The sequence below is a fragment of the Manacus vitellinus genome, unplaced genomic scaffold (genome assembly GCF_001715985.3).
Source record: "Manacus vitellinus isolate BGI_N305 unplaced genomic scaffold, ASM171598v3 scaffold_2_pilon, whole genome shotgun sequence".
In the NCBI taxonomy this organism is placed as follows: Eukaryota; Metazoa; Chordata; class Aves; order Passeriformes; family Pipridae; genus Manacus; species Manacus vitellinus.
Window position 1 is genome coordinate 46393260 of NW_021940208.1, and position 23739 is coordinate 46416998.

Here is a 23739-nt window from a genome sequence, read left to right on the forward strand (position 1 = left end):
CTGGAGTCATCTTCTACTCAAATTGCCTGGGATCTATCTAGCAAGCTGTCATACATGAATATCTGACTGCGGGATTTGGATATAAATCTGTATTACTGTCATTAAATTCAAATGCAAACATGAAAACAGTTTTTGAAAAACAAGTTTAAGTATCATACCTGGCTCTTATTGGGAAGTTCTGAGCAATGTCTTTCATTACCTTTAAAGCATCATAAACAGGGGCAGACATAACTCGAGCAGCTGCTTGAAAACTAAGATCTGGCATAGGGGGAAATAAAAAACAAGATCACTGGAAATATCACTCCCAATCATTACTGCCTACAATCAGAAAAGTGTTCTATATAAACACTCACTATTAACGTATTTTATGTTTCAATCAATGATTCAGCAAGAAGTAACATTATTAAGGTTGAAAAGATGGTCACTTGAAAGTTGGAATATCAAATTCAGGATTTTCTACAGAATTCTGCTTAACTTTCTTGAACATACACATTGTACGTGTAATTTCTAAATTTACAGAAACACACTGAAACAAACCCAGACCATTCATCACATGGTATTACGGTGTTATCACAAGGGTATCTCACACTCAAACCTAGATACAAACCAATCCATGGAAAACCAGAACTGCAGGAAAGAGTAAGATTTTTCCAGCTCCAGAACTTAACAAGATTTTCAGAGAACAGATATATTTAACATAGAAGGTTGCACTGAGCACGTGAATAGTACAGTTTTCAAAAGTAACAGCAATTTCACAGAAAGAAAACGGAGACTTGTGAAAGAAAGGTCAATCTGTCAAATATCAGGTTCTCCTAAGTGTCCAGCACAATTTTTAAAGGGATTTCATTTTTCTCTCTATGCTTTTTCTCAGAATGAAGTAAATTTTCAGATTTCAGAACAGTTTAAAATTCATTTGTCTATGCACTAAAAAAACAATGATGGAATTCAGTTAGCTGTCTCTGGCATCTAACTTGAGTGTGGCAAATTTTGGCACTTAAGAATTGGGAAACTCCAATTTTGGTACCGATGAGGTAAGACAATAATATACCAGGTGCTTCCATGTACCTTGGATACAGTCTGCTTAACTACCTCAGGGCAATAATGCTTCTTCCTCCTAATTTGCTAGTTAAGACACCTGAGCAGAAACTGAAAGCCTTGGATTATTGAGTTTGAGGAAAGCTGATGCCACATATTGTAAAAAGTGCTGGGCAGAAAATAATTGAGGATGCTGCCTACTAAAACTTTGCACCGACTTTTCAAAGTAATTAGGAATTAAAAAAAAAAAAGAAGGCTGAAGGAAAGTAAATAACATACACTCTTAGTTTAGCCTGATAAAGTATACCTTGGCTGCAAAGAAAGGTGAGAGGTGGAATGTTACCTTGGTATTTCTTAATACTTATAAAAAAAAAGTATAAAAAGAGATTGCTCTTTTAAAAAGTACGTTTCAGATCCCTTTCAACAGGCACATAACTTGTCATCAGGTGAAGCAACACCCAGTTGCTGCTGTTACTACAGATAGTGATGTCTTACCTGCGGTGAACTTAAGAGCACATGCTTAAAATCCTTCACAAATTGTTAGTAAATTCCATTTTATGCTGAACAGCTAGAGTATGAATATTCAAACTGAGGCCAACTGACATCTTTTGACATTCTTGGTTATCTCTGGTTGGGGCTGTCACTTACCGACCTACCCTTGCAGCACCTTGACACAGCTGAGAGTGCAGTGTAAGGCACCTTGGGGAAAATGTACTTACTAATTACTTATCTAAAATATAAAAGCTCTTGAAAGACAACTCTTGAATGGTGTTTAGGTTCATTTATAAATAGAAGTATGCCCTATAGCTGAAGTAGTTTTGCTTAAATTTAGTTAAATTTTTACTTGGAAGCTAATTAAAGGAAATCAGAGAGAAGCTGAGCCATTAATTCAGCCAGTATAATTAGTCATTAAGAATGAACTAAAGAAAGCACCCTGTCATGTCAGCAGTAAGAGTATCAAAACAAGAGCACCATAAAAATTGGGGCTGGAGACCCCCGTCTAAGAAGACCCTGAATAACAGTCACTACAACTAAACAAACAGCATCACAAAGCGTAACTACTTTCAACACTAAGAACTGGTTTCTTGGGGGTTAGCACCAATTTCATGTTTTCTTTATACAGCCATGACACCACAGAAAAGACCACCACTAAATAAAGACCTTGTGCTGGCTTTTGAATGTGTATGTTAAAGGGATCGAAGTTTCACTTCTTCTGCTTTAACATCAACTGAGTGGTATTCAATAATGTAAACAAAATTAAATAGTCAAAAAGAGTAGTTTCTATTTGCTTGCAAAGTAGGTTTCTCAGGAGAACTTAAAAGCAGTGTTTTTCAATTGTTTTTTATTCTGGACAAAGATAAATCCAGTAGTTGAAGTTCACACATAGAAGACTGCAAGTGAAATACAATTATCACAAATACCTAATATCAGACTGGACACTGCTAGCAAGCTCCATAACACCAGGGTCCCAAAAAGAAACTAAAGCTCAGCCTCCTTCACTGCAGTAGTATGAAGGCAAATCATTTTTGATCAGGTTGCCCTCTGAAATTGAAGAATGTAACAGGAAAAATTTTGTTGCCTAAACTTAAGTGTCATGACATTTTAGGGACCTGTATTAGAGTGGTTTATAATTTCATTCAAGCTACAGAATGTCCTGCAGGTCACCAACACAGAAGCTGTTGAGAAATCAACTTATACAGATTTGTTGATTTGTTCTCCTTTTCTTCAGGAAAGCTTTTAAAAGCATGTTCTTCCATTTGATGTTACATTAAAAAATGTATCAATGTGAACTCCAGGACACTGATAAAAGTTAGAATTTATGAATTAAACAAACTGTCTTTAACATGTATTTCATCCTGACACAAGAGTCATACCTTTTGCCTGACCTCTAAAAAAAAATCTGAAACTAAATTTAATACCCAAGATTGCACATCAGGAAAAAAAACAGGCATCTTATAAAATTACTTCTCTATCTTATAAAATTACTTCAATGTTTCTTTATTTTCTACATAGAAGATACCAACACATGCCTTTTAAATACTTAATGTAATACAGCCTTTTTATGAAACTGTGTCTCTTTTTAAAAGATGCTTTTATTGCGATGTTAATACATCAACATAACAAAGGAAAATTAAATAGAGTATTGTGTTAGTCCAGAAAAAAATACAATACATACCCTGTAGCTCCCAAACCTTCAGCGGTTCCATGTTGTTAGTAGTTTCAATTAGATGTTTTTTAAACTTTTTCAGGTTATTTTTCAGATCAGGATATATCTGTCTACAATAAAACATTATCCTTTTAACAAAGGCAGAATCAATTACATCCATCAATGTTTGCTTTCACCCACAATATTGCTCACAGCTAATACTGTATCTTTAGGGTAACAATCAAGAATGAAAACTTGAATTCATTCTTAAAAAAAAAAAAAGATTTGTGGTAAGAAAAGGTGATTACTGAAGACTAAAAATCAGTTAATTAGAGTCTTAAGAGTAGAATCATTTAGGTTGGAACAGACCTTGAAGATCATCAGAGCATCAAGTCTGACCATTAACCCAGCCCTGCCAAGTCCACTATTAAACCATGTTCCTCAGTGCCACATCTATCCAGGGATGGAGACTCAACCACTTCTCCAGGCAGCTTTTCCCAATGCCTAACAACCCTCTCCATGAGGAAATTCTTACTAGATATAAGGAGTTCAATTGTTTTGTAGTGATCTGCCTCAAAACCTGCCACATAAATTCTGATGGAATAAATGAACTCAAAGATTAAACAGTATCAACACACAATACAGGTAAACTGTGTAGTTTGTTTATTATAGCATAATGTAACTGTATATTAACTGTACTATACATTGACTGTAACTGTATGCAGAGTTTGTGGCATTACTTACAAAAGATAAAGGCAAGACAATGTTGAGAACATCTGTTATAAATTAACATTGCTGACAAAATCAAACTACTGAGCACACAAATCACTAGTCTGACCTGAAGAAGAGCATGGTACCCAAAAGCTTAGCTCTTTGTTTTGAAAAGATAATAGGGTAGTGTAAAGAAGTTCTGAGGGCAAACACTTCAGCCTGCTCCAAGATATCCTTGAACAATCTCCATTAGATTTCTAAAGATTTTATGTCTTCTGCTTCCATTCATAACTATTTCACAGCTGAGAAAACTATAATGTTTAGCATGGGTATACCTGAGGGACAATTTACAGACTGAAATATCTATTTCACCTCCTGTATGAAACAGAGAAGAGAAAAAAAAAAGAGTCTAGAGACAATGTCAAAAAGTCTGAAGAATTATCTGACAGCTTCACAAACCAGTCACAGTGCAACATCAAGAAACTAAGTATAGCTAAACCTATCAGAATCCAAGAAGAAAAAAGCTCAGATAAAGATATGACATAAGCATTTGGTATGACCTGCTGTGGAAGGTCTCTAATATCCAGGTGAAACAAGGGAGCCTGCAGATCTAGATGCACTTCTAACTCAATCTGTTTAAAAAAGGCAGGAAAGGGGATGGGCTCTCAAGAATTTAGACAGAATTAGATGCTCTGAACTCTGAGACTCACAGCTTAGTGACAATTATCTACAAACAAGTTTACTTTTTGCTTTCAGTGGTAAGAGACAGAATGACACCAGAGAAGACCCACAGTCTTGGTGTTTTTCCTGAATTAAAAACAATTCATGATTCTCTGCATGGATCTGTTACAGGAAAAGGGAAGCACTTTGGATGACTGAAACCACGAAATGTATCCACAACTGAGGACTGGAAGGAGCCCTCGATAGGGTAACATTCAATTTCATCTAACAGATTGCAACCTGGAGATAAGAGTTCCTGCCGGAACACAAATTCACCAACTCCACAATAAGATATCTATAATAAGCACATCTTCCACGAAATATCACTCCTATGAAATTAACTACTATCCTTCTTAAAAAGACCTTATGTAGCTACGGCACATGGATTTGTGTTCATTGTGCAACTATTTGCATTTTTAAAAAAACAACATTTTGATTCTAAGTATCTTACCAATATGAAAACATGGTGTTCTAAGTTTTTGTGACTGCTATCCAGACAGATTTTTTTTATTTTAAAAAGTTTACTGTATAGGTTCACAGAGAATTAGAAAACTACAAGGAATAAATTGGAATTCACAGAATAAACAACAGTTGCATCTTTACATTCAGAAGACATACCCCCCCCCAAAAATCAGTATTTTCACCCAATAAAAAAATTTCCAACATAAATCTTACGTTTTCTATTAAAAAAAAAAAATTAAAAAATTGGTTCAGGTTCCAGAAAAAAATGCAGACATTTAGTTAAAACTTGTATCAACTCACTTTAATTTGCCAAAGAGAAATCCCTGGACATCACTTTCCTCTTCCTCTTCCTCATCTTCCTCTTCTTTTGTCTCATTTGCTCCTGAACACATAGCACATGTAGACAACATAAGCCAAGAAAGTTACTGTTCTGTTATGTTCTTATGAATTATAAAGCAGTTAACAGAAACACACAATCAGAAAGTCGTCATTCCCAGATGTAATTTTAATTAGATTTATATTTACACATTTTGGCATCAGAATTAATTACTTTACAAAACTTCACAACATCCAAATTAATTTATAAATATGATTCATCCAATGGTAACATTTTTTATATAAATGAAATTGATATAGTTAAACAGTTCACTTCCCAAAACAGCCATTTCTCAGTTTTATTAAGTGATAAGATATAACTCTTATCAGCCAACTACTACCAAATTTATGCTTGAAAAGCCTGATGACTGTTAAGCGCATGAATCTCCAGCTGGAATTTGATCTAAGTCAGAGATCAGTTTCTTTACCTTTAAAAGGTTAAACTATTTTTTTACATGACTCAAAGGTTTTTAAACCTTAGTCTTACCAAAGAGAGTTAACTTTCATTATATCTTGTAAACGTCCATGCAAAGCAACTTCTCTGTGTCAACATGCTATAGCTACCACTTCCTGTGGTAAATGCCTCATTTCAACATGTAATATACACTGCTCCCAATGCTAGGACACATCACATCTTTCCTACAGGAGATTGTGAAAATATTTCCACATAAATTCAGAAAAAAAACCCTCACCCCTCAAACACTAATGGGTAGATACTGTAGTCACCAGCACATGAGAGATGCCAACAAATATGAAGTAACTGAAGGAGAAAGATTAAGCAATTTTAAACTTACTGAAAGAAGACTGGGTTATGTTTTGAAGATCCAGAGAAAACAACAATTAGAGCTTAGATAATAAACTGTATCCTAAGCACAGATCTTTATAAATGTTCTCATGTATTTTGATGTCTTAGTTCCTAATACCTGAGATTTCCTTCTGTAGAAAGAAATTAAGCATAGCCCTCAAAACATTAATGACTGAAGATTGTACAAACTGAAGATTCTAACACATTTCAATCGTATCTCCAATGAGATATCAATAAATTAAAAAAGCACATACCTTTAACCTGCGTGTCATCTACTGCTTTATATTCTGTACTCTTTATTGCAAGTTCCACACTATATCCAGATAAATACATTTTCCTGGGACCTGGTTTCTGCTTGACGATATTATTTTAACAGAAGAAAAAATATAAGTTAAAAAGGTATTCATAGGAGATTAACAATATATAATACTCAAGAAGGACTAGAACAGGAAGAGCTCATAGCACCGTATACAACTATCGATACTTCACAATTCACATTTTAAACTGCTATGAATTTCTTTCTAATGTTACCAGACCTTCAGCATGTTAGGAAGCAATTCTCTATTTTTGCATCAGATTGATTCTTTTAAAAAGTTTTGAGAAAACAGTTAATCAATTTCTGCAAGGCAGATTAAGACAACGTATTAAGAGTATCACTGCTAAAATCAAGTTGCCACTTTGTTAGAAACAAATAAGTACTTCTAACTTGGGAGTGGAAGTTTGAAATTCAATACTGTAATTACACAGAGAATATTTGTATCTGAAAATGTGCCCTAATTTGCCCCAAATGGAAATGCCCTTTCCAAAATGCAATTTGCACACGCACAGCAGTAATTTCTTAAAAGCCTTTCAGCTTTAGCTTGCAATTTCTAAGAATCATTCTGTACTGAGAATCCTCCAACCCACAAGTGAAAACCCAGTAGGGCTGGGGGTTTTCTCTGTCCATCCTCTAAGCAAATCTCAGTGCAGAGAGAGCACTGCACTCTGTAAATAGTCTAGCTGATACTGGCAAAAAAAAAAAGACAGCAGAGAGATCGTACCTCTTCTGTACTCAATGCTCCCTCTTCTGGCATTTAATGTAAAAAAGGAGGGAGGATCCGTCTCAGTGGGAACCAAAGAATAAAAATGGAGGTTGTGAGGAAGAAAGAAAAGGGGACAGAGATCTGAAGAGAGAAAAAGTGCAGGCAGGAAGACAACACATGTTTGGGGGGACCATGGTGCATAAGCCAGGCAGAACAATGAGACATTTAATATGCAAGTAGGCATTTAATTGAAATAAAAGAGCATAAAAGAACCAAGTTCGGTAAAAACTATAACCCACACAACTTACAATTCAAGACTGGCATCCTCAAATTCTCTATTTCATTACTATGAGCAAACAATTCAAAGTCATCTGCAAACTACGTAGCTCATCTCCCTGAAATGTCTGGTCTACATGAATCACAGCAAGCTCTCACTTCATCAGGTTATTCTCATATTTGTCACACTATTTAAGAGCTGTTCTTTGAATATAAATTATAAAAGCCTTCCAAAACCAAAACTGGGGACAATACAGTTCCATGTACTGGTATTTTATTTGCTTTGTTTCAGGGAGAAGAGTAAGTTAAGGAAAGAATTCAGAAACATTATGTTTCAAATACTGACACTGTGGAATGCAAACATCAAAAAACTAGTCAATGACACTGACCGTGACAGCCCACACTGCTGTACTACAATGCACATACGAGATCATATTGAGCATTTATAAGAACATAAGTATAATTAATAATGTTTCAACTTCATTTTCTATTCTGCTTTCCATTTTTCTAGTTCTTGCTATTATAATGTTCAGTCTGCTATACCAAAATTCACCCAAGATCTTTCTATGGTGTACTAAATCCAGACATTAAACCAAAAAAGAGGTATTTCAAGATCAATCAGTGATGCAAATAGCTCTTGCATGCAAGATTAGATAATATTATCATGCTTTCCCAGCTTCAAAATTTGTATTAAGTGAATCACTTCAGCTAGAAAGTTTTAAAATTAGAGCATATATTGCACATCATGTAGGTAAATGCAAAAATAAATGCAGAAAATGTGTTTTGTCAAAAAGCAAGCAAAACAAAGACAGAATACTAACAGTTTACTGAAAGATTGCTGATTTTAATTACATACCTGAACATAATGCCGGAGAACATAAACAATTTCCTCCTTTTGTGCCTTCTCAGATAAAATCTTGTGGAATTTGGCAAAGTCTTTTGTACCCATTTCTGCATACAGAACAACCACTGGGCCATCCTCTTTGACAGCTGGGAATTTATGGTCTCCTTTAAAAAGATATGGCCTGGGTCTGGTTTTAAAACAAATACTTGTGATATTACATAGTCAGAAAATAAATTAAAACAGTGGCAATTTTTCTACTTCATAATTGAAAAAAACAGTGAAGGCTTATATCCTAAAAGTATACAAGCCATGTTAAAAGCATCACAAAATAATCATGATTGCTCACAGATGAGCCTAGAACACCAAATTCACAAATTAAAATTATTTATAGTTGATGTTGACTTTTCAGTTTATTCTACTTTAATATATTTTATCAAATTACCACACAAAGCAAATGAAAAGCATAGCACTTGGAGATTTTGTTGCAATAATCAGTAACAGCTTGAAGCTTTTAATTTGAATGATTCATTACATCTATTAGAAATGTACAGAGCAATCAGCGAGTAACAGAGTAGCAGAGGGATATTTTGTGACATTTGAGAAAGCTGCTAACACACACGGACACTAACTGGGGTTATACTACTTTAACACCATCAAGCTCTCTTAATTTAGCTAATTTTGCAAATTTTGACTGCCTGCCTACCCTTCTCACTGAAAACCATGACTAGAAAAGTTATACTGCAATGATTTCTTAGATGACTAAAAACATCTTTTGAATAAAACATGGGAAAGATGGAGAAGTAACAGAGGATATCACTGAGCAATATATGCAAGGTGGTAATTATGGATGAGCACATTTCTTTTCAAAGCCTTTGCACAGCCACATTTGAAAGTTATGAAACTTTAATCCAAAACACAATAAATTTGTGTAGTAGACACTCACTGAAAAGTCATACTAGAAAGGTGTGAGCAGAACTCCATACACACCAGTTTCTGTGATGCAAAGCTTAGAAATATCTTCAATGTAAGAATCACACAATAACATGCACTACAAAGGACCTTTGGAGGTAATCTGCTGCAAATTCTCACTCAAAGCAGGGACAATTTGTATCAGGTTACTCAGGGTCTTAACATCAACGTCCTATGTAAGTTCTGTAGGTATGCAACTACAGACTTCATTTGTAAGGCAGAAATAAAAGGAGGGGCCAAGTTCGAGAATTAACTTCGGTGTGTGTGGCCATGTGTCACAGGAATATCAGGCAAGCTTTGCCACTGCTATCACTGGATGAGGCTGACCAAGCAGGTGTCACCTGGGAGTCTAAAACAACTCCTGAATGAGTAAGCTCCGTTCAAGAACTGACCCAGATCTGCCCCAGTGAAAGCATTATACACAGGATGTGGCTTGTGCAGCTTCCTTCTCATATCCAGAGAGACAAGAACTGTCACAGTCACTTTTAAGAGTGAAAACCCTAAAAGTTTCACTTTTCTTAACTAGCCTTAACCACCTTAACTAAGGTGGTTACCAAGTGCTGCCATGACCTTCCTGAACACTGACAGACTCAAAGAAAGCGTTTCATACGCTAATGAACATGCTTCACTAAAAAATTAAGTGCTGCAGTGAAATAACACTGCATAGAGCTACCCTAATGACCTTGGATAGGAGAATTAAGGTGTTCAACCCTTGTAAATCCAAGATAAGCCTCTGTTCTCTGTTTCTCTTCAACACTGTGCAAAGGAATTGATTCTCTTGCTCTTAGAGCTGAAAGCTAATTAATTTCCTGCCATAAGAGATTCTCATAAGAAGGCTGCCTGAAAAGCAAGGAAGAACAGCTGGGCTGACAAAAAAAAAAGATAAAAAAAATTACATGGATGTGGAGTTCAGCACTTGCTAATCAGTCACTAGGATAGTATAGGCAACTATATGCTTGCCTAGACAGTTGCCAGGACAGGATGCAGAAGGAACATGATAGCAGATGCATGTACTGACAAACCTAAGGCACTGACTGTTTTGAACAAAACGTGACTCCAATTAATGCTTCTTCTCTTAGCAGCAACATCCCCAGCGGTCTTAGTATTGTGTTTTAGACAGTTTGCAAGATAAGAAATCCCATTTAACCACATGTCCTTCGACAGAGCCCTTGAGCAGCCACTGCACTTTCACACAAAACACTCCCTATTAGAGCCGAGCAGTCCATTGCAACACAGCTGAAAGTGTAACAGGCAAAATCACAGTAGCTGCTACATAAAGGACTGCGTGAAGCAAAACCCTGACTTTGATAGGCAGAATATTTGGGCTCTCCTGGATCCAAAGAGCCTGAGACTTCCTGAATCTTGAGTTGAGTTGATGGATCCACCCACATAAAACTATGCTGCAGTCTCTTCTTCTCTTCCAGAGACATTTGAAGCTATCAATCCAATATATAACTGGATATTGATATATTGATATCAAATTAGAATATTTCTAGTGTCCTCATCCAAATGTGAACTTTAGGACACAACTGAAAGCATAGCTTAAACTGGCCCAGCTTAAGTAGAAGAGTCATGACAGACAGAAAATGAAACACAACAGAAAATAGTTTGAAATACAAAGAAATCAATAAATCATAATGATCTCTCTTCATACAGGATAGATAAAAAGAATGACTGGTTTAGAGGAACCAACAGCAAGATGGCATACTGTCTTATATATCATTTGTTCACCATATAGAAAAGAAAGAACAGGAGCACAGCCTTATCTCTATCACCTAGGCTAAACATGTCCTGCAGAAGTGAAAAACATCTGCTAAGCAGAGTACAAATGAAAATAATAGTGGAAACGATTACCTGAATATGTGAAGGTGAATGTGTTTTTCTCAAAGTCTAGGTCCAGGAACTCTAAATATTTGAGTGACACAACTACTTTTGGGGTGGAGAGGAGATGAAATTTATCAAGATTTTGTCCCTGCAACTCTAAAGGTTGTAATGTGACTGGTGCATGCAAAACTACCAAAAATACAAGACCAATCAATCAGAAAAAAACTTCAATTTTGTTGCACATTCCTAAAGTTAATGATTTCCAGAAGTCTAACTCTCTCACTTCTGAATAATTTGGGATTCTATTGTTTAGTACTGTGATTTTCCAGAATCTTGTAAATTTGGGAATAGTATCTCCAGAATGGAGAATGTGCTGAATCCAGTTAACTGCTTTAAAAGATAATTATATTCAGACACTGTAATAAAATGTTAAGGTCTTACGATGCTTTAATGTATGATCACATTTGTACTATATTTTGGCTTTTATCTAAGAAAGTAAGAGACATTTGTTAGTAGACCATAATAGTTAAAAATGGGACATAGTAAAATAGACAATTGACTGTTTTTTCAAAAACCCTGGCTATTGAATAAGTAAAAGACAATGATTTAGTAGGTTGTAATTGAATCAATAGACTTAGAATATACCATAAATCACATATGGGGAAGACAAAATTGTTCTCAGAAGCAACTAACCACAAAGAGACAAGTTTACAGGTTTTCATTTTTTTTCCCCACAATTTATATTTGACAGAAAGCAAAATCCAAGAAATATACCCTACTAAATCATCTTTCAGTTCTGCCTATCTTCATGAAGTGGCTGAGGGTATGGGCACTAATGTATATTATGGTCACCTTGGCCACTGCAGGAAAAAAAACTCAAAGAAAAAAATGTTATACACAGGTCTTGAAAAAACACAAATTAATTTTTTTTTTAAACAGAGATTAAATATTATGCTTTCATTATTTTGTTACTGTTATTTTAATAGGTTCTGCATATTTTAGTTCACAGGTCAAATTAATTCTGGGCTGATGCCCAGACTCCAGAAAGGCTTGATAAGTGCAAAGTCTAGCACAAGGTGAGGAAAGGTTATGCCAGCTGAGGCAGACTTCTCTTCCACTCCTGTGCCAAGCCCTTGCAATCTAGAAAACCTCAAGTGCAGTGGCACTGACGACGTAGAAAGGTCTGTCAGGAGAGTACTGTCTCAGGCACATGAAACTGTAAGTTTGTACAGAAAGTACACAGTAACTTAAACTTGACTATTCCGTATAAAAAAAACCCCAAAAACCCTGAAGAAATACAAAATTATCCATGTGATCAGATGAGCAAAGCTCTATGATTTTATTTTAAAACCCTACTTCAATTCATAATTGATGAATTCTCTTAACATGAAGTGTTTAAAGTATTTCAAAATCAAAAGTAAGTCTTTTAAAATAACATATACTTTAAAAGGGTATGACTTTAAAGATCTAGTAAACTGGGCTTTATGAGCTTGGCATAAAATTTCAAAGTACTATGACTTTACATGCAATAATACATTTTCCTCTTTAGTAACCTATTTTTCCTCTTAAATCACTACATTTACCTCTTAGTAGCCTTCTTCAGCAGCTTTTTTATTTCATTAGTCTTACAGGTGTGCTTCTCATGGATAACCACAAATGCACTGCAGCCTTCTGGTGGAGGTTCATCAGCTGCAATCTAATATTTCAACAATTACACTCAACCAGAACACTTTGATTGCACTTCAACTTAAACTCACATCCCTTTGATTAAAATAACTCAACAGCTGCCATTAAGTTGTGTTTCCAATTAAGCCCATTCAAAATTGGGTACACGTAAAAAAAAAAAAAAGAAAAATATTAGAAGATTAAGACCTTATAACCTTTGTGAGATGTAGTCTATCAAATAGAGTCATACTGCAGAAAATACAAGTCTATTTATGTTCTGTAAAGACAGGGCTGAGGAATCTTCTCCACTGGCTGAAATCACAGCCTGTACTCTGAGACATTTTTAATTTTAGTTGCTATCCGCAATCATGTTAATGTACAAAGATTAAATTTCTAAACCAATAAATCCCAAATAATTGATGTAAATTTTTGGTTTTCTCTCCTTCTCACCCCCTGCTTTTTTTTTTAACTCTGTTCAGCTATGTAAAGTGGGAATCATATGACTGCATGCCAATGAATCCAGATTCACACGCTGCAAAATAAAAGTCAAAAGACATGAGTCTGAGATGATGATATTCCTCTAAAGAACACTTGCAAAACCCCCTAACTTTATTATAGCTTATTACCTTTCAGAAAAATGGATTTCTTACTTTATCATGAAGATGGTATTGCTGAAAGGAGGAGGAGCAGTTTTAGGCTTAGAAGCAGAGTGAATTTATGCCCTCCCACTCTTTTGTTAATAAAGCAGGTACTTATTTACCTTATTTTTCAACTTTTCAAATACAAAAATCACAACAGATGAGAAATCCACTACATAATAGATATAAATTACTTGAAGCTACAGGAAATGTCCTAATTTGGGTATGTCTGAATTCCTGTAGGATTATTTAAAGCAATGCAAAAAATCCCCACAACTCGAGTTTTATAAAGTGATCAACTGCAAAAAATTGTACCCTGCAAGTAATGCTATCAATACAATTGAACATCAATATTTATTCCTGTCAGTATAACCAGCTTATAAAACACCACCTCTGTGAACGGACCATGTTTGATTCCAAATAATATCGGCATACATTTTATTGAACTGTAACAATGAACATTCTCTACTCTGTAACCAAAATACCACATTTAATCATGTATCAAATACATCAGATAATACAGTCACCTGCTGAAACATCTGAACAGTTGGAGAATAAGCCCGTATGGAAAGTGCAAACTTCAACAGATTGATTTGCAAATTGGATAAAAATTGTCCTGCTTTTTTCAAGATTAAATTGTAATAGGAATACTCTGAATCTGTTGAAGAAAAAAAAAAGAAGACAAACTTTTAGTATTTAGCCACAAATGATGTGGTATATCTACCCACACTACATAATAGGCAAACATTAATGCTAGCGCTGCTTGGCAGTTCAAAAATCTTGAATATTGTCCACTGACAATTGCTTACTTTACTACCAATCTAAAGGTCTCATACAGCACAAATAGAAGAAAAGAGAGCTCAATAGCACTAGTTAATATCTCAAATATTTTCAGCAATATATAAATCCACTCAATACAATAATGTCTCTTCTAAGATACATACGGAAAGCCCTGAACAGAATTTATTCCCTCATTTCTGTTTGTCAAGATTATGCCACCCTTTTAACAAAAATGTTCAAGGTTACTTACTTTCAACCAGCATTATTTTACAAATAATTTCCTCGCATTTAGCCTTGAAACACTCCAACAATGCAGCTTACATAAATAAAATTCTTTGGGCTACTCTCACATAATCTGTTTCTCCCCTAAAAATACGTGATAAACAAGAGTGTGAGAATGGATGTAACAGGTGAAGTACTTCCCTTCTCCCTGCATACCTTGTGTTTTCAAGGACAAGATCAGGACTCTAAGTAAGAAGATAGGTGGATGGTGTCCAGGAATGACAGAAGTGATAATACAGAACATTGGTTGGAAAAAATTAGCCGTCTTTTCTCATTCTAGAGGCATATTCAATTTTCATAACTAAGTACCTCCTATCCTCTCATTTTCCTTTTACAACCCTGTTGTGGTTGTCAAAAAATATTCTTTTGCTCTAAAGCCTCTAGTATCTCCTTTCTGCCTCCTTCTTCTTAAAACTCATTATTTAGAAAGGCTGAGTTTGCTGTAATTCACTAGGAAAAACCTAAGATTATAAAAGTATATAATCTGCATTTTAAGAAAGCTCCTTCCCATAAATTTTATATGCCTGGTTTCAGCTGGGATAGAGTTAATTTTCTTCCTAGTAGCTGGTACAGGGCTGTGTTTTGGATTCAATATGAGAATAACATGGATAACACACTAGTGTTTTAGTTGTGGCCAAGTAGTGCTTACCCTACGCAAGGACTTTTCAGTTTCCCATGCTCTGCCAGCGAGGAGGTGCACAAGAAGCCAGAAGTGGGCATGGCCAGGAGAGGCTGACCCTAGCTGCCCAAAGGGCTATTCCATACCATAAAATGTCATGCTCCGTTTATAAACTGAGGGGACTTGGCCAGGAGCAGTGATCCTTGCTCAGGGATGGGCTGGACATAGGTTAGTGGGTGGTGAGCAACTATACTGTGCATCACTTGGCACAAGTTTTGTTCCTCTTTCCTCTTTTTCCTATTATTATTATTATATTTTACTTTATTTCTATTATTAAACTGTTCTTATCTCAACTCACAGGTTTCACCTTTCCCAACTCTCTTCCTTGTCTCACTGAAGGGACACAGAGAGCAGGCATGTGGTACTTCATCGCTGCCTGGAGTTAAACCACGACATACGATTATTACTGTCTTACATTAAATTCAAAGGATGAAAAACCCATCTCTTCTATGTTTTCTATACCTACACGTAGCCCTGGCAGAACTCAAATAGCAACAAAGCTGGTGAAGGCTCTAGAGTGCACGTCCTGCGAGGACCAGTTGGTAGTGTTGGGCTGTTTAGCCTGGAGAAAAGGAAATTCAGGGATGACCTCATCACTCTCTACAACTACATCAAAGGAGGATGTAGCCAGGTGGGGATTGGCCTCTTCTCCCAGGCAACCAGCAACAAGACAAAAGGAAATGGCCTCAAGCTATGCCAGGGGAGGTTCATGCTAGACATCAGGAAGAATTTCTTCACTGGGTGGTTAAGCACTGGAATGAGCTGCCCGGGAAGGTGGTAGAGTCACTATCCCTGAAGGTGTTCAAGAAATAACTGGATGTGGCACTTGGTGCTATGGTTGAGTTGGCAGAGTGGTGATCAGTCAAAGGTTGGACTCGATCTTGGAGGCCTTTTCCAACCTTAATGATTCTTTGATTCTAAATGAGATAAATTTGGCTTCACACATTCAAAACAATGAATGTAAAAATTTGCAAGGGGCAAACCCTTCCAGATTGAAACGTTTTTTCAATAACTATATTTTCAAATTTTCTTCAAAGTATCTCCACAAAAATAAAAGTGAAATCCAAAATTTTTGCCTCTCCACTCAGCCCCAAATAACATCCTATTGAAGACAATGAAGAGCTATTAAATAGACAATTCTAATGATACCTCCTCAATAAAGTATTTTTACCTAGTCTTTAAATTCTTTGGCTTACAAATTCCAGCTGTGCTTTCACTGCTGTATTTAAAACAGCTTTTTTTTTCTGGAAGATGATTATCATAATGATTTTAATAAGTTAAAAAAAAGATAGTTATGTGCCTTCAAAAATGATTGTATAACATTGACAAGGATACATTTACCAGATCATGCATCCACTCCTACTACTTCAACTTCTATTAATGCTGCTGGCTTCATTCAGAATACAACTGTACTTTAAACTTCAGCAAGACAAATTAAAGCACATGAAATGCTACATGATCCACATAATGCAAAAACAATTTTTAAAGTTTATTACATACACAGAATCACACAGAATATTCTGAGTTGGAAGGGACTCACAAGGATCATCGAGTCCACCTCTTAAGTGAATGACCCATACAGGAATTGAACCCTGACCTTGATGTTATTAGTACCATGCTCTAACCAACTGAGCCAATCTCAGTTAATGAGAACTATGGTTTCCGTTTTGCAAATTATTTTCACGTAGTATTGGATCCTTGAAACTTGATCATTACTTGCCCTCCAAGCTCCTTTTAACACTGTACTCTATGCCAGAGAGTAGAAGACAGAATAAATCTCTTAAGATGTTACAGGGAATCACAAAGTACCAGGTTTTTTTGGTTATAAAATCCTGCATGATAGCATATTACCAATAAATCATTAATGAAGTGGATTTAAAAATAAATGAGAACACATTAACAGGATACAACTCCAGATTTCAGACATCTGAATGCACATGTATGAGCTACGTATCTATAAAATTTCATTCCAGCCACGAGAGATAAAGCCAACAAAACCTCAAAAGCTATTTAGCTCACTCTAAAGATGCCTTAATTTGTCATCTGAATAGCTCTCTCAACTCCTGTAGCCAAATTGATTGACTACAGCAAGAACTGAATAGCTAGCTAAGCAGACCCACATTTAAATGTTGAATATTACTACCCACAATCTACAGCAGTATTTCATCACAGGTAAGTTAATAATAATTTAAAACAGACAACCAGGGCAGTACCAAAAGGAAAGGAAAAGTTTACACCACAGCTCCTCAGACCTCATGCACACAGAGCACAAAATTAAGCAGAATATGCTGGTGACCCATGTGAGAATTCAAACTACTGAGGCACAGGAGGTAGACAGAGTAAACCTAAGGGATGTAATCAATCAGAAAAACCACAGCATGCTGGGATCGTTATTTTGATGGATAGAATATGGTGGTTGTTCCAACTGCATAGATGTGTATATCTGTATCCATAGATCAGCTAGGGAATTAGAGATGCCAGGTAATGGCAGTTCAGGCAATCACTGGCCAGTCAAATCTCTATGACATTTAAAATGCCTGTAGAGAGGGAATACTTTGTTTTATTGCATGATTAGCATACAAGTGCTATGCTTGTGAAAATGATTCCTCTAGAATCTTTAAGGTTGATACGCACATAAAAATATTTATCTAATTTAGTGATATGTGAATAATGTGTAGTCTTCTAGATTACAACAAATAATTTGTAGGACTGTTGCTTATATGTAATATACTGCTACATTTTTTTCAGAGAAAGTTTCCCTAGAGAAAATATGTTTGTTTGTTGCTTTTGTTTTGGTCTGTAATATATATTTATGCTGAAAATTCAATATATAAAAAGCACTTGGGAAATCAGTAAACACTCAAGTGATAATTAGTCGGCAGGGAACTGGCTACTTACCTTCACTCTGTATTCATAAATTAACCTTTAGAGATATAAAAGCAGCAGCAAGTTTAAAATGACACATTTAGTGTTCAGTAACTGCTGGTTTTAATATGAAATTTTTGTAGCTTTGATTTCTTTATAACATACCTGCAGCCCAAAATACCACCATCTGCATTTCTAAGTATTTCACAAGCCTGGCAGAAACTATGTTGCATATTAAGAGGACATAAACAAGCTGTCCATGCTACCTGAAGACCTCACTCTAATTTAATACAGTGTATCCCATCGCTAACCTTCGTTACTGATGTTTTCCATAGGGTATAATCAAAATGATGCCCGAGTTGATTCGAGTTCATATTAAAAAAAAAATGTTAAAACCATCAAATGCATCACCAGACTAAATGCTTTACCAAATTCCATTTATGTAATTCCTACCAAATCTTTTACATTGCTACATATATCATAGCTAAAGAGACCATTAATAGACATAATTTGCTGAGGCTGAATATTTTAAATGAACAAATTAACAACAGATGTTCATTTGATTATTCTAAATTTAAAACTACAAGTTCTGAGAACTGATAAAAAGACCAGATTGAAAATCATCCAAGGAATTATTTAAAAGAAAAAAGCCACCATATTCAGTTTTTTAAGTTGCCTTTTAGCTTTAATACTTCATGACTCTTCTAAAGTTCAACAGTATGCTGGGATATAAATCTATCATCCGATTCTTCTATAAACCCAGATTTTCAGCTTCAAATATAGTAATTCTTCACCTTTTATGAAAATGTTTCTACTTTAAAAACCAATGTTTTTATTTCCTGCTTATTCATCCTATCTGGTCTCAGTATCACCCAGAGAAGAACTGAAAAGGCCATCAGGCCAACCAACTCTTTTTAAGCCAGATCCTTTTATCTGCTCAGGTAGTTGTTGTTACATCAGCTATAATGCATCATGAACATCCCCCTACGTCAATGTGTCCTGACACGCAACAGCTAAGGCAGAACCCATTCCATACCACATAGAGAACACCTCCTCAGAGGTGAACCACTACACATCTCTCAGTAACTGTGCCACTCCAGTATTGCAGTACCAGATTCTTCACTCAAGCTGATCATTTTATTGTAAACCTACTGTAGAATTCTCTACTAAAAATGACTTAACTATTGCTGCATATATATGATGCTCATATTATTTCCACTTTATACTTTGCATGTTGACTTTCAGTAAGACAGTCTTAAGTTGGAAGAATCAATATTGATGTGATTTAGTCATTAAGTAACCACTTTGCTTTTCTCTAAAACTGAATCTTTCCTTCACATCCTGTTCATGAAGAGCATTGGTTTGCTTATATAAGACTACTCCAACTACAAACTGACTTTTAGGAAAGCCACTGGGTGCCAGAACTTCAAATTTTTCTGCATTATCAACACAGATGTGTGTTGGCCATAGTGATAAATATACACATCAATTCCTCAATATGCTTAATTAAAGTAATATTTTAGTACATCTCAAGATTCCCCACCACCAGCATCTAACACTTCACTGGCATGACTGGTCATGGAGATCATCCTATTGGTAATTTATTTATTCTTAATCACAGTTTATCCACGTGGAGTAGGTATTTAATTAACAGCTGATTTCAACAGACACCTGTGTCACAAACAATAAACATCACTAAAATTTCAAATTCCTTGGGAAGTGTGTCCAAGCAAGCAGAAAAGAGATGGCTGATAAAAAAACTCTGACAGATCATCTAATACAGCAGTCTTGTCTCAAAGCAATAATAACTGCATCTAAACCACTCATAGAAAAAAAAAAATAATTCAAGTCAAAAGTGATTTCTGGAGGTCACCTCATCCAAACTGTTACTTAGAGATCTAATTCAAGGCTTGATTAGGCTGCTCAAGGCCTCATGCAGCAGAGTTTTGAGTACCTCCAAGAATGTAGATTCTGCAGCCTCCTGGGGCAGGCTGTTCCAGTGCCTACCCGACCCTATGGCAGAAATATTTTCTGCCAAATTTCATGTTGCAACTTGTGCCCTTTGCTTTTTCTTCATACTGCTGTGTACCTTCAGGAAGGGTTTAGTTCCATCTTCCCTACACAATTCTATTAGAAAGCTGGAGATATGAGGTCTCTCCTTACTGTTCTCTTTCTCAGGTTCAATAAAACCCAGTTCTCTCAGCCTTTTCTCAGGAGTCTGCTCCAGCTCCCTAATCCTTCTGGGGATCCACTCCTATACTTCCTCCAATACTGAACTCTTGACTTTTAAAAGGGACCCCCAACCTGGGCCCAGTATTCCAGACACATTTACAAGTGCCCCATACAGCGGTCATTTTCCTTGACCTGCGGGCTACACTCTTGCTGCGGCAGCCTGGCATGTAGTTAGTCTTCTCAGGCATAATATAATGCAACTGTTTACAAGGATCCCCAAGTCTGTTTCTCAAAGAAACTGCTTTTTGAGAGTAAGTGCCAAGATTACACTGTTGCCGAGTCTGTAAAGTGCCTTTGCTGAATTTCCCGATGTTTCTGTTCTCCTCTCTCTCCAGCTTGTAAAGGCCCCCCTAATGACACAGCCTTTTCTTTCAGCTTCTCAATTTCTCCCACTGCTGAGCACTCAAAGACCATTTTCACATTGATACCACAAATTTTTAACTTTTATTCAGTCGGTCACAATTGTTGAAACACATTGTTTCTCAAGTTCTCTCTCCCCTATACAGCATTTTTCATGTACCTTCATTTCTCACTGCCATTTTCTACATGATCTTTCTGCAATTTGTTAGCTTTTAACTACTGATTTAACATTCAATTTCCCTGAAGTCTCTTCCACAAGTGGTGTTAGGTCCTCACACTCATGTCTGAAGTGTTGTACTATTCTGAAGTAAAGAGTAAAATGAAGCAGCCTTATCTTGTTTTTACACTTTTTTTCACCTTGTTCATCTGTTGACCTACCAAGCAGGTCTAATACTGACCAACCTGGTGTAAAGCCACCGGTAGGTTTCTCGATTTTTCATTACCATGGACATTTCTAGTAAACTGCTCTCCAAGGTATCTTCTCAGCTGGCTTTTTATGCTTCTTTTATGCTTTGTTCTTCTCTCCAAATTTTTAACAATATTCATTTGTCTAATCATGCAAGGTATTTTTAATCCTATTTTGTCAGTGATAAAACTGTATTCTAAAACACCTGTATTGATGCTAGAAAACAGTCTCTATACCATCTACAAGTATTACACCTTTTCTGGTAACTCTTTTAATTTTTTCCTTTAGTTATTTGTGGGATTCTCTCCCCTACAAGCATCCACCTTAGAGAAAACAGGAAGTCTCAATATCCTATAAGCTCTTGCTGAGTCACATACTCAGATAGGTATCTTTAATCTTTACACTTCTGTTCCATATTGTAAGTTTAGTTCATCTTGTGTTCTTTTTTTTTTTTTAACTCCTCTACAAGTATTGTTCTCAAGGATATGCTACAACTCTCTGAAAAAAAACTATCTAATAAGCAATAATGGAAGAGTTAGGCTTGACCTGCCTGGAACCAGTTAATGTGTTCTGTCTCAAAATTAAATACAGTGCAAGATAATGTATTAAAAACTAGCATGTTGTTTAACTTACCTCCTTGCTTATAAACTGTTAATTCCCGTACAGTTTCCAAGAACTGCCAAAACTTCTCATTACCATCCTCTGCAATGAATTCACTGTTCAAAAATAAAAATGAATTGTCTACAGGTTGACTTCGTCCAAAGATGTAACACAGTAAAAACCTTCAGTTGTTTAAAATAATAAATATCCAGCAGCAACCAAGTGTTACATATTCAATGACCTTCTAATATCTCTGTAGCATAAAACACTGAACAGAGGTGTACTTTGATTAAAAGAGATTTTGAACAAAGTACTACCATCCAAAGTCAACAATGAGAGCTGTAAAACAGGTAGACTATTCTCTTGATACAGAAAACCCCCAAATTTTTCACTTTATTTTTCCACAGCTATTCCAATACACAGTTATAAATAAAATCACTTCACTAAGCAAGCTTTATTTAATAGTGGTTAAATACATGAATAAGAACATATACTCTGTCAGGTTATAGTTTTTCATTACATTACAGGCTTCCATCAATGGCAATGTCTACTTTGCTTTGCAGGGGGGAGATCATCAATTTCTGAAATGGCTTAATTCTTACAAAGCATAAAAGATAAAGTTTGCTCTATTCCAAATACCATTCTTTCATTTTTTAATTTCAAACTGAAAGAGGTGAAATTTAGGTGAGATACACTGAAGAAATTCTTTATTCTTAGGGCAGTAAGGCACTGGAACAAGTTACCCAGAGAAGCTGAGGATGCCCCATTCCTGGAAGTATTTAAGGCCAGCTTGGATGGGGCTTCGAGCAACCTGGTCTAGTGAAAGGTGTTCCTGCCCACGGCAGGGAGGCTGGAACTAAATGATCTTTATCTGAAGGTCCCTTCCAACCCAAACCATTCTGTGATTCTACAGTTTACTGGTAACGCTTTTTAAGTTTTTTTCCTTAAGGTAACATCAGTTGCTTATTTTCCCTCTGCTTATGTCTGCCAAAAACTTCCACTTGGTAGCATGACTGAATTGTTTTCTAATCTTTACTTTGGAAGTTTGCCCCTCCTTTGATTACAGAAGCTTGCAGCTCTCCCTTTCATGGGAGTTCTCTGAACAGCAGCAAATAAGTTTAAAACCAAAACAAATTTAAGGCAAACAGGCAGGGAAGTCTCAAACACATAAAACTGGAAAACATTTTCACTTCCTATTGTAAATCACAGAACGATTTGGGTTTGGAAGGGACCTTAAAGATCATCTAGTTCCAGCCCCGCTGCTGTGGGCCTTCCGCTAGACCAGGCTGCTCAAAGCCCCATCCAGCCTGGCCTTGAACACTTCCGAGGATGAAGCATCCACAGCCTCTCTGGACGACCTGTTTCAATGCCTCACAGTAAAGAATTTCTTGCTTCTATGTAATCTAAACACACCCTCTTTCAGTTTGAATTCATTATCCTTTGTTGTGTCAACTTCTAAAAAGTTCCTCTCCATCTTTCCTGTAGGTCCCCTTCAGGTACTGGAAGGCCACAATTAGTTCACCCTGAACCCTTCTCTTCTCCAGGCTGAAACTATTATTACAAGTTAACAATATCTTTTTTAAAAAAAAATGTTTTACTACTACAGCTTCACATGTTCACAATACCTTTAAAATCATTTAATGAAGGGTGAGATAGAAGAGATCCTGTTACTCAGTGGAAGACAGTGATTGTGTACATTGGCTCATTACATTTCCTCAACCTAAAGACCTGCAAAACGTCTGAGCAGGCTACAAACGAAGCCGCTTGCACAGCGCACTCGAAGCGTGGGACTCTGCCCGCACCATCCGCACCGTTTCACGAGGGGAGAAAGCAGTTCAGCCTTACACCCAAGGAGTACTGTAACACACCCTCCGACTGGGAGAAACGCGGCCATCCCCCTCTGACAGCCGGCCTTCCCGCTCAGCGGAGGGAAAAGGGGGTCCCTCCCTCGTCCTGCCCCCCAGGAGACAGCAGGGCAGGAACCGCAGCTGGGAGGAAGAGGAGGAGGAGAAGGAGGAGGAGGCTGCACGCACCTCGCCTCCA

At 36.4% G+C, this 23739-nt stretch overlaps 1 protein-coding gene across 5 annotated transcripts in view; it reads right to left on the reverse strand.

Annotated features, from left to right (window-relative positions):
• Positions 1 to 21808, reverse strand: part of UGGT2 (UDP-glucose glycoprotein glucosyltransferase 2) — an 82139-nt gene extending 60331 nt beyond the window's left edge. For 3 of the 5 annotated variants that reach the window (XM_029960974.1, XM_029960977.1, XM_029960978.1), the window contains exons 1-7: positions 14020 to 14141; positions 12773 to 12885; positions 8409 to 8583; positions 6509 to 6605; positions 5375 to 5456; positions 3212 to 3312; positions 159 to 258 (exon numbers count right to left, since the gene is read on the reverse strand). In XM_029960974.1, coding sequence (XP_029816834.1) covers positions 159 to 258; positions 3212 to 3312; positions 5375 to 5456; positions 6509 to 6605; positions 8409 to 8583; positions 12773 to 12885; positions 14020 to 14031 — 680 coding nt within the window. In that variant the 5' untranslated portion in view covers positions 14032 to 14141. Of the gene's footprint in view, positions 1 to 158; positions 259 to 3211; positions 3313 to 5374; positions 5457 to 6508; positions 6606 to 7294; positions 7362 to 8408; positions 8584 to 12772; positions 12886 to 14019; positions 14151 to 21729 lie in introns of those variants that run through there. The other 2 variants (XM_029960976.1, XM_029960975.1) reach the window with 2 other exon arrangements.
• Between the last annotated feature and the right edge of the window lie 1931 nt (positions 21809 to 23739).